Here is a 17,282-nt window from a genome sequence, read left to right on the forward strand (position 1 = left end):
ACGAGCCGAACACGAGTTGTTCGCGAACAACGAGCCATTTTGACAGCCCTATACTTGGCTTGGCTCGATTACAACCCTAGATTTATACAAAAGTAATAACTTTTTATAACTGCGAGTCCAGCGAGCAATGCTTTGCACTTGGCATGGTTATTTATGGCCGGCAAATTCAGCTTGTGAGTTGAAAAAGAAGCATGATGTCCCAAGTGCTCTTGAATATCAAACAAACTTCATTACTTGATTCTCCTTAGGCTTTGTCAGTATGCAAAATGAAAATTCTATCTTCAACCTCTCTCTCTAAAATCCTCCTCCACTGGGGTAAGAAATTAGTAAAGAAAGTCAGCAATGTCTTTAAGTGCAATGTGAGAAATGTGCTGGATTTTGAACTCGATGAGTTCAAAAAACCATTTCATCAACATTACTTTGTGTTCTAGCTTACGCAGGAGATGCTTAAGAGCTGTCCATCGCTACAAGAATTTTGTTGGCTTGAAGCAGGTCTTCAACTTTCTTGCAATAGATACAAGAGAAAGCTTATCCATGACTGGATAGCTAAGCTCGCACCACAAGAAATTTTGCTGAAGTAATAGATGCGATCAAGTTTTTACATTGTGCAATCAAGTTGGGACGTGTTTTCTATCAATGAGGCGAAACATCAAGTATAGACACATTTTGAGGAGTAAACCTCAAAATTAAACCAATATAATAATAAGAAATAATAAATATCATAGTAAGATTATAAAAAGGTAATCTCTCCACACTTCCAATCAAAAAAATAATCTAAGGCAACAAGATTACAATTTATGAATTCAAAAGCCTTCCTCACTCTTCTCACTTAAAGTAAATTGCTTTCTCTACTCCATTATCAGTTGTGTCGATCCTTCCAATCTTCACCTCCATCTTCGATCTCAAATATAATTTTCTTCTCAAACCAATATAAAATAATTAAAATTAAAGTTTAAAACAATGATTATATTTCTTACTTTTATGTTGACTTGCATTGAACATATTTCTTTCATTATCATCAATTGTGATGGTATAACTTCATTTTTATTATATTGATGATTAAAACATTGAGATCTTCTCGTACAATTAAAATGGTATAACTTCATTTTCATTATCCACAAAGCATTCTTTATTTGATAACACATTATTGTAAACTAATGGATCTTCATGTTTATCCAAAATCATAATAGAATCCACTATAAACTATCATAAAATTAAAATTTTAAAATTGCCTGCAACCTAGCTTTTGAGGCTTATGCTTGTTATAAATTGCTCAAAGGCGCGCCTCAATCTCAGTACAGCATATGCTTCATTAAGCCAATGTGAGGCATACACCTCATGGCAAGGCATCTCTCAATGAGCAATTTTAAATAATAGATTTGATATTATTTTCATGCTTATGAGTAAATACAAAAATAGGTTTCCCTCCAGCTCGAGCATGCTAATAATTAGCATAGGTGTGAGTTTAGCTTCCAGTTGTAGAAAAGATGTCTAGTAGCTATCAGCTTCTACAAAATTATTTGACTTTCAAAATGGATTGAATGATGGAAAATTATTCTCTCGATCGAAAGATGAAGTAGCTGAGCCAGGCTATAACTTGTTTTTCCTTGGATCATGAATAGACTCAGGCAAGGCGGTCTCTAACACAACTTTGATTTTGTTGGGATTTACCATGATTCTTTTACTCGATATCACCTATAACCAAGTGTTTAGTTTTGGAATAGAGCATCACAATATTATTGATGGAAGGGGGGTATTTAAACCAAATTACAATGAGCATAATAAAGAAAAGAAATAAATCATAATAAAAAACTGGGGAAAAAAATAAACAGAATAAGCAAAATAGGAAAATATAATGAGAGAATAAGAGAAAATAATAAGTAATGAAGGCAAGGGATTGCCGTTATAATCTAATACTCCCCCTAAAGTTGAAACAAAAATGTCAGTCATATTCAATTTAGATTTGAAGTCATCGAACAAAGGGCGAGAAAGATTCTTGGTGAGAATGTCCACTAGTTGACTACTAAAAGACACATACGGAACACAAATCTCCCCAGACTCAATCTTTTCCTTAATGAAGTGTATGTTGATCTCCACATGTTTGGTACGCTCATGCTGAACTGGATTGTGAGAAATGTTTATTACGACCTTATTATCACAGAATAGTTGCAATAAAACGGAGGTTGTTATACGAAGTTTGCGGAGCATGATACTTAGCCAGAGAGCTTCACAGATTCCCATGGACATAAACCAGAATTTAGCTTCAACTCTGCTTTGGGGAACCATAGACAATTTTTTGATTTTCCACATGACAAAATTGCCCCATAAAAAATGAGCAATACCCTAAGGTGGAACGTCAATCATGAACTGATCTAGCCCAATCGGTATCTGTATAAACAATAATAGGCCGAGAGGTGTGGTGAGAAAAAAAAAACTGAGTCCGTATGACTTTCAAATAGAGGAAAAGCCAACACAACTTGGAGATGGTGTTCATATGGATCAGGCATGAATTGACTCACTATTTCAACAACGTGACATACGTTAGGGCGAGTATGAGCAAGGTGGATGAGTTTGACATTGGTAATGAATATTGCTGACAAGCACAACATTTGGAATGTTCCACATTTTTTCATTTGGATCTATAGAAACAAGAAATGGTTTACACAGAAGAAGATTGTTTTCTGTGAAGAGATCAATCATATATTTGCGTTGAGACAGACAAATACTCCAAGATGATTGAGCCACTTCCATGCCTAAGAAGTACCGGAGAGATCCCAATTCTTTCATTTCGAAGGACTTTGCAAGAATGTTTTTAAGGAATCCAATGCTAGAAGATTGTTACCTTTAAGAACAATATCGTCAACATAGATAATAAGGATAGCTACCTGACCATTAGAAGAATGTCAAAAGAAGAAGATGTGATCTGATTAAGCCTAAGTAAAGCCATAGCCTATGACCATCTTTGTTAACTTGCCAAAACAGGTCCTTGGGGACTGCATTAACCCATAGAGGGACTTTCGTAGCTTGCACACTTGTCCTCTGGAGACAGAAGAATCAAAACCAAGAGGGAGAGACATGTATACGACTTCTGTAAGCTCTCCATTCAAGAATACATTTTTGACATTTAGTTGGAATAGAAGCCAATCCAGATCTACTGCAAGTGACAACAAGACCCGAATAGTGTTTAACTTGGCCACTGGAACAAATGTCTTTTCATAGTAAACTCCGTCGGCCTTTGGATACCCTTTGACAAGCAATCGTGCCTTGTTGCGTTCAAAAAACCTGTCAGAGTTTAACTTGGTGCTGAAAATCCAACGACACCCTATAACTTTCTTACCCTGAAGAAGATATACGACGCCCCACATATGGTTCCGCCGAAGGGCAATCATCCCCTTCATTAGTGTCATTTTTCAGGCTGGATTAGCAAGGGCAACTGCAATAGTAGTTGGGATTTGATCCATCGAGGCAGTAACAAATACTTTGTAGGTGGCAATAAACAACTAAAAGAGATATTTTGCCATAAGATAGAGTGAGTATGTTTAATGGCACACCTATTACATGGAGAACTCATCTCTTCATTCAGAGGAGAGGCCGTGCTGAGGAATGTCGCCCGGAGTGGAGTCAAGATCCTGTAAGGAGTAGAGTCCGTCTTCATGAGTCCCTTGGTATTCGGATGATTATGAGATGTTCCCGGTGGAAATCGATTGAGTCGTTTCTAATTCGACCGTCTTCATGAGTCCCTTGGTAGGAGTGAATTTAGCCGAAGATTTGTATGTCAAATTATCATGAAGTTTCCAACACTTGTCCCGAGTGTAGTTGAATTTATGACAGTAATCACAAGTGAGGTGACCAGTCTGAGGTGGCATGAATGAGGGATAAGCACTATTGGAGATTAAGGCGGACGATTCGACTGAAAAAGTATAAATGACAAGCATGACAAACTCCTGCTTTCTTCAAGATGAGTCTCGATAAAAATTGTACGAGTTGAAGAAAGAGAATTCCAACCAAGAATGCGGCCCCGGACTTCATCAAAGCCTTTGTTAAAGCCAATAAGAAATTGGAATATACGATCCTTTTTTACAATCTTCTAGAAGAGGGACAAGTTGGCCGAAGAATCTCAAGTGCAGTCGTAGTTTATGTCGCATTCCTTTTATAGTGCAACATGGTCATTATAGTACTAGGTCACAGTTCTTGACCACTGTTTTGCCTCTCGGATCTTCTTGAATACCTCATAAAGTTGGCCGGAATTTCCTACATTCGAGTAGGTGTCACGACCAGCTGTCCAGAGGGCACTAGCTGAAAGAAGAAATATATATGACCGACCAATCGAAGTCTCCATGGAGTTGATCAGACACGACATGACCATGGAGTTCTCCACTTCCCAGGCTCCATATGCCGGGTCATTCTTTGGAAACTCACGAACCATACCCGTGAGGTGACCAAACTTCCCATGTCCTTTGAAAGGAGTGAAATTGGAGTCGATCCTCCGATGGAATCAAAAAGTTGCCGCCGTTTAATTTATGGGTTTTGATTAAGAATTTCATCTTGATTTCCAATCCTCCGATCTGGAAAGGAGTGAAAATTGGAGTCGATCCTCCGGTGGAATCAAAAACACCTTATGAAGATGGTTCAATGTTGGAGGAGTTCACCATAATTCCAACTGAGCCAAAAGAGATGTGGTTGTGGTTCTAAGCCATCGATGAATTCCGGTAGGGTCACAACAAAAAAATACAACTGCAGAGAATCTGGACACATGCAGGGAAGACCAGCGTAGGAAATTTTTCCTGCAGGTCCAGCAGCTGCTGTAGAAACCAGAGGTAAATCTTTCATGAAGCACAGGTAGATACAGAAGCTGCTGAAAAAAGAACAAGAGGGAAAGCTTTCCTGTAGCACAGGCAGGTAGGGTCACGATTGCTGGAAGGCTAAGCCTGGTGAAATCTTTCCTGCAGCACAGGCGGCCGCTGAAACTTGCGGATTACTGGAACCGGCCGCTGGAAGGCTACGCCTGGAGACTGCAGAAACAGACTTGCTGGAACAGAGAGAACCTACAGAATAGGCGGTTAGGAGGTGACGCCTGCAGGAAAAGGAAATGGAGCCAGCAAAGGAGACCGGTGGCTGCTTGATCTAGCGTTTGTCTGTATTATCATACTAAGTTTTGGAATAGAGCAGTACAATATTATTGATAGAAGGGGGGTATTTAAACCCAATTACAATGGGCATAACAAAGGAATGAAATAATTCAGAATAAAACAACTAGGAAAACAAAATAAAACGGAATAAAGCAAAATAGGAAATACATAATGAGAAATAAGAGAAAATAATAAGTAATAACGGCTAGGGATTACTATTATAATCATATACCAAGAGTTATACAAGATCAAGTCCTAAAGAGTTTGTAGGATTCAAGTATACACTCTACTTGAGAGAGACAAAAACCTCCAGATGTTTGAGGAGATAATTGGAGTCACTTTTGCATCGCATGGACATCCAGATTGCTCTCTTTTTGATTGTCGAATATTGTAAATAAAACTAATCAATATAAGGGAGAAGTTAAAAATTAAACAAGCAAACATCATTAGCCTTATTAAAAAATGCACATTTTTCATATGCTTGTTACTTGTCTTCATAGCCAAGTCAATATCGTGTACCAAAGCATAATACAAGTACTCGTGAAACCAATCACAAGAAATTTGCTTGCTTCCCCTCAGAATATAATTCTGATTTCATATATAAGTTATTCTTCTTTTATTTTATGGTTAAGCTATTTGAAAAAATATCAAGGAGATAGCTTATGAACCTTATGTCAATTTTTTCCTCAATTTTTTGCATCAATTTTATAAAACTTAAAAAAAAAAAAACTAATGTCAAAAACCTTGAAGGGTTATCGTGCGAAGATATCTGCACTACTGCATAACTCAAAGGCCAGCTAAGTTTAAAACGTAACATCACAAAATGATCTACAGAGAAACTTCTGTTCATTAGCTCACTCTTAGTGAAAGGGTATTATTCTCTCATGCTGTTTTCAAGGTTATGGTGCCTTCGATAAGATAACTGACTCCTGAAAAGCTAAAAAGTGGAACCCTCGGGAGGGATGTATTATGGATTAAGACCCATCATCTCAACCAGCTTCAAGAAAAACACATTTACAGAGTTTCCAAAGTTACCGAGAATTTGGAGAACCTCGACGTGAATGGCAATTGCGAAGATAGCAATTACATCATCATAACCTAGGGCAGGTTAAATCCTAATAAGTTGCACTCCCGGCCTCCACTTAGTCAGAAGTCACATTCAGAAGATTTTATTCCAAAAAGGTTGTAAGCCCCACCTTCCCAATATTAGGACTCCTCTAAAGTAAGACCAGAAGCATACCATCGGCAATATATTTCAATTATAGTTTTACTGATCTTTAGCGATGAAGGCTGAGAGAAGAAGAGCGAACGCCCACCACCATTTAAATAACTACCCACAATTAGAGACACTAGTAGGAGCGAACCTAAAATAGCTGAGACGTTTGGTCACGAGAATGATAGAGCTGTCCCAAGTTGGAAGCTTGAGAAGAATAGAACCCCCAATATAGACCCGGTCAGGAAATGCTTTAAATGTCACAGTTTTGGACAAATCATTTCCAATTTCCCAACGAGCAGAGTTGTGACCTTTACCGAGCAGGGTGCACTTGAGAGAGCAAGTGAAAAGGAGGCAACTAAAGAACAGGGTGAGTATCAACATCCACCGGATGAGGACGGGATGCTCGTGGTTCGACGGGCCTTTCATACAAAAGCTATGAGAGAGCAACAATTACTTCGCCACAATATGTAAGGATGCAGCCTCATCATCGATAGAGCTAGCAAGAATGTGGAATTTACAAAAATGGTGGACAAGTCGAGTATCATGACTCAAGAGACATGTTCAGTAGTATTCCTTGACGTAATTGAAGAAAAAGAACAGAGTTAGCATTAACAAGAGGTGCCTTGTAGAGTTTTCGATCGAGAAACAGTTATAGAATCATTTATGATGCAATGTGGTGTTCATGAATGTCTGCCACATCTTGTTAGAGAGACCGTAACAGTTTAACCACAGAACTCAGCATGACGAGCACATGAACACTATTCATTCACCAAAGATGGAAAGCACATCATTCTCTTAACTTTTGCAGAGTCCAAGATTACAAGTGCTCTTGGCAGCAAAAAAGCATCAATGTGATTGATTTTGGTGATGAAAGAGGATAGCAAGAGAGGCAACAATTCCAAACACGGGGCAATCACTATAGAGAGCATTTCAAGACATCATGATCGATAGCTTACAATCATGGCCGCAATCGTTAGAGAGAGTTCAATATAATTCTAATATCAGATAGGGACGGGCCAACCTTGAGCTACCTTTGAAAGAACCTACATTGTATAGTTGGCACGAAGCTCCATTTCAGTTCAACAGCATACCTTCGGATAGTTGTGCTGATATGGATGGCTACTCGCAAATGAGGAAACCTTCTGGCATATTTAGGGAGATAGTATAACCGACAGTGGGATCCAAGTGCTCATGCCAATGCAATCAAAGATATGCAACCCCGAGAGGTTACAACAACTGTCACCTTCAAAATGCAAACAAAAGCTTTGACAAATAAGATCGATGCTCCCCTAACCCAAAGAGACTGAAGCGGGCGTCACCCGCGCCTGGACGGAACAAGAGATTTCTCATGATTATGCAGGTGTCCGCCTGCTCAATTAGACCAAACTGATTCAAGTTTTCCTTTTTTATTTTGCGGAGTCAGCTGATTCTCATGGGCCACTCCGAAATATCCTATTATTAATAATTTGTGTTTTTGATGTTTTAGAGTTAGTTTTTGTGCTTTGTCTTGGGACAGTCGTCGACATCTCTTTTTCTCTTCGAGGATTGTATACAAAAGTTAGAGTGGTGTTCTGGCTACATCTCGCTCCCGATGTGGTGATTAACTTCCACATTCCCCTTCCACATTCTCCCCACATCGCTTCCGATCGCCCTTCCATGCTACAACCGCCCAAATAGCCACATTTCACATTTTTCCTGCAATTTCCCACTTTTCTTAACTGCCACCGTCCTGGACATCCATCTATTTGTTATCTCGCAGTCCAGCGCATCCCCCTTTGTTGTCGCCCCTCCTCCATTGTTGCCGCAATCCAGCATAACACTTCTCCTGCTGTTTGACCGTTGTCCAACCCCTCATCCTTGCTACCACCACTTAGGACAGCTCGCCGTCTCATTGTTACGACAATTTCTCACTTTCCCTTTGCTTCGAAAATCACCCTCTTGCTACCGCCCTACAATCCGGCCTTCCAATTGCCCTTTAATATCTCTGCGGAGGTCTAACCCTTGATGATCACCACCACCACCCCAAAATCCACCATATTTTAAGTTAAAGTTGTCATTTTTCACACTTTCAAATTATCATGTGATGTATTGTTATTCCCCTTTCAATATATTGGTTGTAACCGTTTAACGACTTTTCAAGTAGAAATATTTGTTTGCTTATTATTGCTTGGGTTAAATCCGGTATCGACCTAGCTCTATCAAGTCCTAAAAACATTTCCAACTAACCACTTTGTCGTCTAGATTACAACTACTAAACCACTCTAATTGATAGACATTACAAACTTGGAGTATATACATGGTGATAAATTTTTAGTACGAAGCATGATACTTTCATTGAAGCAAATAAAAGCTAATTAAAACTCCCAAAATAATTAGCCTAATAATTAGATTCATAATCCTAATACTCCCCCTCAAGTTAAAACATAGATGTCTATCATGTTCAACTTGAATTTGAAGCCGTCAAATAATGGCCGAGGAATATTCTTGGTAAGACTATCTGTTAACGGATATTGTATGGGACAGATGGAATACAAATCTCCCCTAAATTGAGCTTCTTCTTAATGAAGTGTCTGTCAATCTCTATATGTTTGGTGCGATCATGCTAAACCAGAGTATGGACAATACTAATGGCGGGTTTACTATCACAAAACAATTGAAGAGGAGCAGAGACTGACATATTTAATTCATGGAGTATTATGCATAACAAGAGAGCTTCATAGACAACCGGTTGTTTTTTGTTTTTCCAAGTTAAAAGATTTCCCCACACGAATGAGTAATATCGTAAGGAGATCACCAATCATGGACGGACCCGACCCAATCCACGTCTGTATAAATAGCAATAGAGCGAGAGGTGTGGCACGAGAAACTCAAACCCGAGCCTCGTGTGTCTTTCAAGTAGTGAAGGATCCTATAAACAACTCGGAGATGGTTCTCATAGGGATCATGCATTATTTGACTCACAAAAATCTACTGTATGACAAATGTCAGAATATGGGCGAGGTAAATGAGTTTCCACACAAGACGTTGATAGTAAATCTTGTTCACTAGAACCACACTGAGAACACCATAACTTCTCTTTGGGATCCAAGGTTATTCTCTGTCAATAGATCAAACACATATTTGCGCTGAAACAAACAAATGCCCCGAGATAATTGAGCAACTTCCATACTTAAGAAGTACCGGAGCGACCTCAAGTTCATTTCAAATGAAGCAGCAAGAATGCCTTTCAAAGGCTCCAATATTGGTAGAACATCACTCGTGAGTACAATATTGTCTACATATAAGATAAGAATAACAATTTAGTCACTGGAGAAATGCTGAAAGAAGAGAGTATGATCTAAATGGGACTGAGAAAATCCATGGTCGACGATTACCTTTGTGAATTTGCATAACCAGGCCTTGGGGATTGCTTCAGTCCGTAGAGGGACTTCCGCAGTCGACGCACTTGTCCCTGAGAAAAAGGGGAGTCAAAGCCCGAAGGGAGGCACATGTACACTTCTTTTGTGACATCCGCATTTAGGAAATCATTTTTGACATCAAGCTGGAGTAAGGGCCAACCAAATTCACAACAAGGGATAGCAGGACTCGAATAGTGTTTAATTTAGCAATCAGAGCAAGTGCCTTGTCATAATCAACTCCATATGTTTGTGAGTAGCATTTGACGATCAACCGTGCGGTTTGTGTCTTGTTGAGTTTAAAGGATCCAACAAAGTTAAACTTGGTGCTGAAAATCCAACGACACACCTTGCTTTCTTACTTGAAGGAAGATCCACAACAACCCACGTATAATTCCGTTGAAGGTCATTCATCTTATCCATAAGTGCAACTCTCCAGGAGGGGTCTGCTAATACTGTGCAATGGTGGATCGGAGGTGCCAATTCGTCAAAGCAGTAGCATACGCTTTGTAAGTCGACGATACACTATGGAAAGAGATATATTTTGTCATAGAATAAAGAGAGCTTGCCTGATCACATATCTGAATAGGAGAGCTCACCTACTCCACAGGAGTATGGTTATCTCTTGTGTTGATCAAAGTGTGGATTTCAGGTCCTATAAAGAGGTAGTGGGCTCCATAATAGGAATATAGGGACGAGTGTGCAAAGTATAGACACGGAGGGTGGGAAGAGGTTTTGATTGTCTAGTAGGGGTGGGATCTAGAGGGATAGAGGGCTCCTTGGATATAGTAGTTGGACAAGTATCCAAGAGTCGGATAAGAAACACTGTCCAAGAAATCTAACTCCCACTCACAAGAGGCAATGATGGGAAAGTAGGGTACAATTTCAAAGAAGACATCGATACTAACATACAGTTTATTTGTGATAAGATCAAGACATTGATAGCTATTTTGAGTGGCAGACTATCCGAGGAAAACACATTTTATTGACCTTAGATCAATTTTACTATGAGTAGGTGCAGTGTTCCGAACAAAGGTTGTGCACCAAAAAATTTTGAGATCAAAAGTGGTAAAGAACTGATTGATAGGGAAACATGACATCAAGATGACCAATTGAGTTTTGAAGTTGTGAATTTTTGTAGAGAATTTGTTGATGAGATAAGTGACAGTAAACACAACGTCATTCCAAAAAATTTTCAGGACATTAGATTGAAACATAATGAAATGAGCTACTTCGAGAATGTGCCAGTTTTTTTCTCTCAACTATCCCATTTTTTTATGAGTGTTCATACATGAGCTATGATGTAGGATGCACTTACCAAGAATTCACCTAAAATAGAATTAAAAATTCACGACCATTATCAATTCGGAAGACTTGAATTGATGTTTTGGATTGTGTCAAAATGAAGGAGTGAAAGTTTTTTAAGGTGATAACAGCTTTAGATTAATCTTTAAGATATAAACCTACATCATTCGAGTGTAGTCATCAATTAAGATGAGAAATCACCGTTTAATAGTGTAGTTGGGAGTGCGAGAGGGTCCCCAAGGTGATGTTTAACTAATTGACAAATCTCAAATTTGAAGCTAGTAAGATTTTTATCAGTAAATATAGAAGAATACAATTGTTTAAATATTAAAAGCTAGGATGCCCAAACGATAATGTAACAACATAATAAGTATAACGGTTCTAACATTTGCTACTGGTGCCGTCAATATGGTCATATAGGAAGATATTGTCCATCTCTTGGCCAGAAGAGCAATGAAAAACAGAAATCAGGTGGAGCTACTTCACAAAAGTCTGCAGGTGAGCAGAAAAAAATAGTTTATATCTTCAACTTCGACCCAAGATTAACCAAGATAACATGTTCGACCTCAATTATATTCCCTTATAGTGAGCCTGAAGAACCTACTGTTGCTAATGACGATGAGGTCTGATGAGTTTAACATATATATATATATCCTAGCATACTTTCTTGCTTCAGTAACTGTGTATTGTTATCTGAAACATAGTTAAGTCGTCTTGTATTGAGTATTTATCTTTATAGTAATTGCTTTTCATGAATGACCCTAGTTTCAAGGATAACTAATGTTGACTTGTTTGATGGTTATTTATAAATTTGGAGGACGAAAATTTTATAAGTGGGGAAGATTGTAACGATTTTGCTACTCAAGGGAAGGGAGAAACAAAGATCAAGGAAGAGAAAGGGAGGGGTTGCGTAAATGAACAATACAGGGAGATAAAACCAGAAGGTCAGGAAGCCGAAGAGAGGAAGAGGGAACAAAGAATCGAACAGGGAAGAAGATGAGGCGAGGAATTGGGAAATCAAAGGTTACTTTTGCCCTATAAGAGGACGTGCTTGAGGAATGTAGAGGTGAGATCGACTTACCTGGTGCCGAGCAGCGACAAGACCGCTGTTGGTGTCGTGTGATCGATGGGAGGAAAGGAGGGATTCTAGTGCAGACGAAATCACGCAGAAGAAAGTTCGTGAGGGTTAAGACAAAGGTGACCGACTGCGAGATCTTGTGATCCTGTGTGTAAAGAAGCGACTTAGATGAAGAAAGAAAACCGAGCTAATTTTGAGAGGGAAGAAGTTCGCTGCTCTGTGAAGGAGGACTCGTTGACAAGAGATATCATGCGGGAGCAAAGGATAAAGGTAAGTTTCGTTATAGGTAGTATAAAAAATATATATTATATATATAATATAATATTATACATAAGTTTTTTATTTAAACATTAAACTTAAGTGTATTTGATTCAAGCACTAAAGAAATATTAATATCTTAATTCTACTCATATTTTTGTAGAATTAATAATATTTAATATAAATTTTAATTACAATAATTAAACATAAAGTTTAAAGTATTGAAATATTAATTAAATTAGTGTAATATGACATGAATTCAAAATTAAGTTAAAACATAATTAAGTAAAGCGGTAATTGAATATTTTATATTTTATAGGGGATAATTTGATAGAAGTAATTAAATTTAAGAGCAAGCAAATCATCAATCATCGAGGTGAGTACTTGAATTTTTAATCTATAGTAATATTTTGATTCTTCTCAATTTTTATGCATTAGTAAATAATATTTGTACAACTTTAATTAATTTATATATTTTCCTTAACTAGTCACATTGCTAGGAATGCCTGTAGCTACTTAATATCATGCATTGATGTATGTTATATACTATATAATTGAATGTGATGAGCACATTAATGATATAATTATGTTGATTGTTTGTATGTACATGAGTAACTATGATGAAGTCACATTTATTGTTACTAGTGAGAGAATACTAATGTACACATACATGTATATAAAAAATAATATTGATATTAATGTGTTATATTTAAAACAATTTCTAAACGATACTTTTGTGATGGTTGTATAGACATATAATGATATTGATATGCTATTAAAATTGTAAGATTCTTTGCATAACATTAAATGTTTCTATTGATTTATTAAAAGCATGACTGACATACATGTTTACTTTCCTCTTGCATTATTGTAGTTTTTAAGTATGAGTATTTACTGATATTGTTTAGCTCAATGATGTTTTTAAATTAATATTTTCAAGTTTATTTAAGTGATTAACGATGAGCGTAGATAATGTTTATAGAATACACGAATAACCAGTAAAGAGGTAGTTTCAAATATATTGTTTTAATTTATTTGATTAGTAACTTTCATCTATTAAATTTTAGAATAATATAGAAAATTTAGTTCCCTATCATCCAACCGTTTATTCTCACCATGGCTAATTCCAAGTTTCGAATTGGGTCGTGACAATAGGACATTCACTGAATCTAGAAAAATTGCAACTACTCGAAAACACATCGTTCTTCGTGCATTTTTCTTGAAAGATGTAGAGCCCAGCTACTCTCTTAGAAGTTCCAATTATCTTCCCTGAATGACGATGCTGAAAGACACAAACATCAATAGAAAAATAAACGCAATCAACGTCATTTGTTAGCATGCTGGCAGATAAAAAATGTTACACTTCAACAGAGGTACATGTAACATAAATTCCAAAATTAGACCGACTGTTAACATAATCGACCCTTTACCAACAATGGAATTATAGAATTCAACAATTTTTACCATATCTTTCTGAAAGCATGGATAATATGTCGAGAAAGCTTAAGAACATCCAGTCATGTGGTTTGTGGCACTTGAATCAATGATCTATAGACTAGTACAGAAAAAAGAGGTAACGTCATAGAAATGGTACATTGACAGACGTGGAAGGTAGAAGGGTCGGAAGAGAGTTAATTGGATCCAAGCAACATGATTAATTGCTTCATCTAAATCTTAAGAGAGTCTGATGATTCTGGAGTGTTCCGAATCGAAGTTGGTTGTGCCGTAATAGATTCAGATGTCATAGTGAAACCCTTGACAGAGAAAATTTGGCTGAAGGTTTGTATGTCAGTTCACTATGAAGTTTCCAACGCTTGTCACAAATATGGTTGAGTTTGTGATAGTAGTCACAAGTGGAATTAGTGGCTCGAGTTGGCATGGACGAGTGTTGAGTATTATTAGTGAACAAGAAAGATAATTCGACTAAATTGGAAGTATCGAGCATGACAAGTCTCCGACTCTCTTCGTGTCGAATCTCTATCAATGCAGCGCGAGCGGAAGACAGAGAATCCTAACCAAGAATATGACCTCGAGCTTCATCAAGGTCATTGTTAAGGCCCGACATAAATTGGAACATGCAATTCTTTTCTATAGTTTCCTAAAAGAGGGAAAGGTCTGTCAGAGAGTCCTACGTATAGTCATAGTAGAGATCGCATTCCGTCCATAAGGCCACCAAATCATTGTAGCACTGGGTCATGGTCCTCAACCCCAGTTTCGCCTCGCAAATTTTTTTGTAAGCCTAAATCCAAAAATAGTATATCCCAAATTGCTGTCCATAGGGCATCGACAGAAGAAAAAAATACATACGAACAATCAATCGTAGTTTTCATTGAGTTAATCAGTCATGACATGATCATGAAATTCTCCACTCTCACGCACCATACGTCAGGTCAGTTTTTGGAGGTTCACGAATCATACATGTAAAATAACTAAATTTCCTACATCCCTTGACGAACAAGGACATGGCTTAGGACAATTGAAGAAAACTAGAACAGTTGAATTTATGGGTAGTTATTAGGAAGTTTATGTGATTTTACAATCCTCCGGTTTGCGGAGGGATTGAGGTCGATGTCGATCCTTCGGTGGACTTAAGCACACTGTTAGGAGGGGGCTGGGTGGTGGAACCCTCCATGATACCTACGAAGTTGAAGATGATGTTGGGTTGCTGAGACATAGAAGGATTCCAGCTGCAGAAGAAAGGGCCGGCAGCGGGAGGAAAACAAAAGAATGAGTGGTGAACCTTGGAGAATTCCACGAACCAGAAGGTTTGAGATCCGACAGAACAAACAACGCTAGAAAAAAAAAAGACACACTGAAAAATTTTGTTTGTGGGCGGGATTTGCACTGGAGAGAGAAAGTACCGCTGAATGAGAGGAACAACAAACCGCTGCAGAAAACCTGCAGAAACAAAAGTGCATGCGGCCGACAGCTAGGGCAGAAACTCTAAGGTTCAAACCATGTCTCTAATACCATGATAACTTTTAGTATAAAGCAAGATACTTTCATTAATAGGAAATCGGTTATAAATGCATAGTACAAGACCCAAATAAAAGAAAAGACATAAATACAGAAACGGAAAATAAAATAGAAGTTACTAATAATTCCAGTAGTAGTTAGCCTAATAATTAGGTTAATAATTCTACTACATGGATATTCCCAAGTTGGCATGTTGGTCAAAGGCACTTCCATATAAATTAAAAATAAAATCTTGCTTGGGAATAACAACATGGAAGTTAAAGTTGTTACATTCAAACAAATGACAGCCATGTAAATTACAGAAAGTGAAAACAGCAGCTAATTTTCCATGTGCTTGGATTTAAAACTCCGTGATAAATGTTAGGTATGAAAGATTTAGAAGCCGGAAGGCAAAATATCAGTTTTTACCTCTCCATTTAATCATCTAATCATGTGCACTAAGCTAAAAAAAAGAATATTATGTAAATTAACCGTAATGTTAAACTAAATGCAAACCTCAAAAAAGTTAAGATGTTGTATGGAAGTCCAGCAACTTCATATTCAGACCAAACCAGCTGGGCACGCAGTGCATCCTTAGCTTTTACACAGGTACTTAGAAGAAAATCCAGACTAATTCGACTAACACAAAGATGTAGCTCTTCTTTAATAGCTCGCAGCAACTCGAGCCCAATTTCCAAGTTTGTAGTTTCATTTGACCAAATTCCGCTGAAGACCTGTATAGTGATGGAAACATGAATAAGAGAGCAAAATTAACAGGACTAGAGATCCCAATAAAATTCCTAAGAAACTCAATACACAGCAACTCGAACCCAATTTCAAACTTTGGCAGATAATTCTCTATAAAATGTTCACTTAATAAAACATGACACCAATAAAAGTGCCCAGCAATCTTGGTATGATTCAATAAGCTGACAAAACATGCTATTAAACGCTGCCTACATGATTTGGCAAAATAAGCTATTCACAAATTATTAAAATGACAATTTAAAGAAAATCAATGTTTAGGGATCAATTTTAAACTTTTCTTTCTCCTTTATAAAATGATACATAAGAGTTGTCTGATTAAAGGTATTTAAAAATCAAGTGTACTTTAAAAGAAGTGTAAAGTAAATACATCATATTTAGATCACTCACAATTCATTGATTGGATAAACAAATTCACGAACTTACATTTTGATCTTTGGCTTGAAATAAAACTAATCCAATTTTTCATTTTTAAAACCAATCCAGGGCATGAAAAAACTATGATGGTGAGAGAATCGGAGGTTGCGAGAAAGCCATCAACTGCAAGCAAAGGTCACAAGTAGTGAGGAAGGATGTGGGGGTGGTGGGCTACCAAAGGATGTGGGAAGCAAATATGAACATGAGGTGGTAAGCTCAGGAAATCATGAGAAATGTTTTTAAAAGCGCACTTCAAGAGTAAAGCGAAGTAAAACATGTGACACCTGCTTTGCTACGTTGAAGCAAGCCTGAAGCATTGAAGTTAATTTGTTAAGTTTTTTTTGGCAATTTTTAAGTTCTTAATTATTGTATTAAACTATTAGAAACTATTCTAAATTTTAATTTGTAGGTTCAGCCTCGATGTTTACTTTCAAGTTGAGTATTGTGACCACATATTTTCTTATTTTATATCAACTTGTAAGTCATACTTTATATTTTAAATTTGTTAATGAATGTATATATATAATATATCAACTTTTAAGTCATACTTTGAAGCAAAAATAAATTCTGGCACATCACATTGCACATTGAGCATTGATAACACAATCACAATATAGCCCAAGGATGCATTCACAAGAGAGGCGTATGTCGCGATCACAAGGACGGGGAATGTCATATTGCAAACTTGCTTTGCAATATGGTGAAGTTGAGCATATTTCATAAGCAAGCATGATGAATTTGGAATTCATATGATGTAGGTAAAT

The 17,282-nt window shown here is 37.3% G+C and overlaps 1 protein-coding gene across 2 annotated transcripts in view; it reads right to left on the reverse strand.

Annotated features, from left to right (window-relative positions):
• Positions 1-17,282, reverse strand: part of LOC110034083 (pentatricopeptide repeat-containing protein At4g04790, mitochondrial) — a 114,097-nt gene that overhangs the window by 1,410 nt on the left and 95,405 nt on the right. For both annotated transcript variants that reach the window (XM_020738338.1, XM_020738337.1), the window contains exon 15: positions 15,853-16,070. In XM_020738338.1, coding sequence (XP_020593997.1) covers positions 15,853-16,070 — 218 coding nt within the window. The remainder of the gene's footprint in view (positions 1-15,852; positions 16,071-17,282) is intronic.

Source organism: Phalaenopsis equestris, unplaced genomic scaffold (genome assembly GCF_001263595.1).
Source record: "Phalaenopsis equestris unplaced genomic scaffold, ASM126359v1 Scaffold001343, whole genome shotgun sequence".
In the NCBI taxonomy this organism is placed as follows: Eukaryota; Viridiplantae; Streptophyta; class Magnoliopsida; order Asparagales; family Orchidaceae; genus Phalaenopsis; species Phalaenopsis equestris.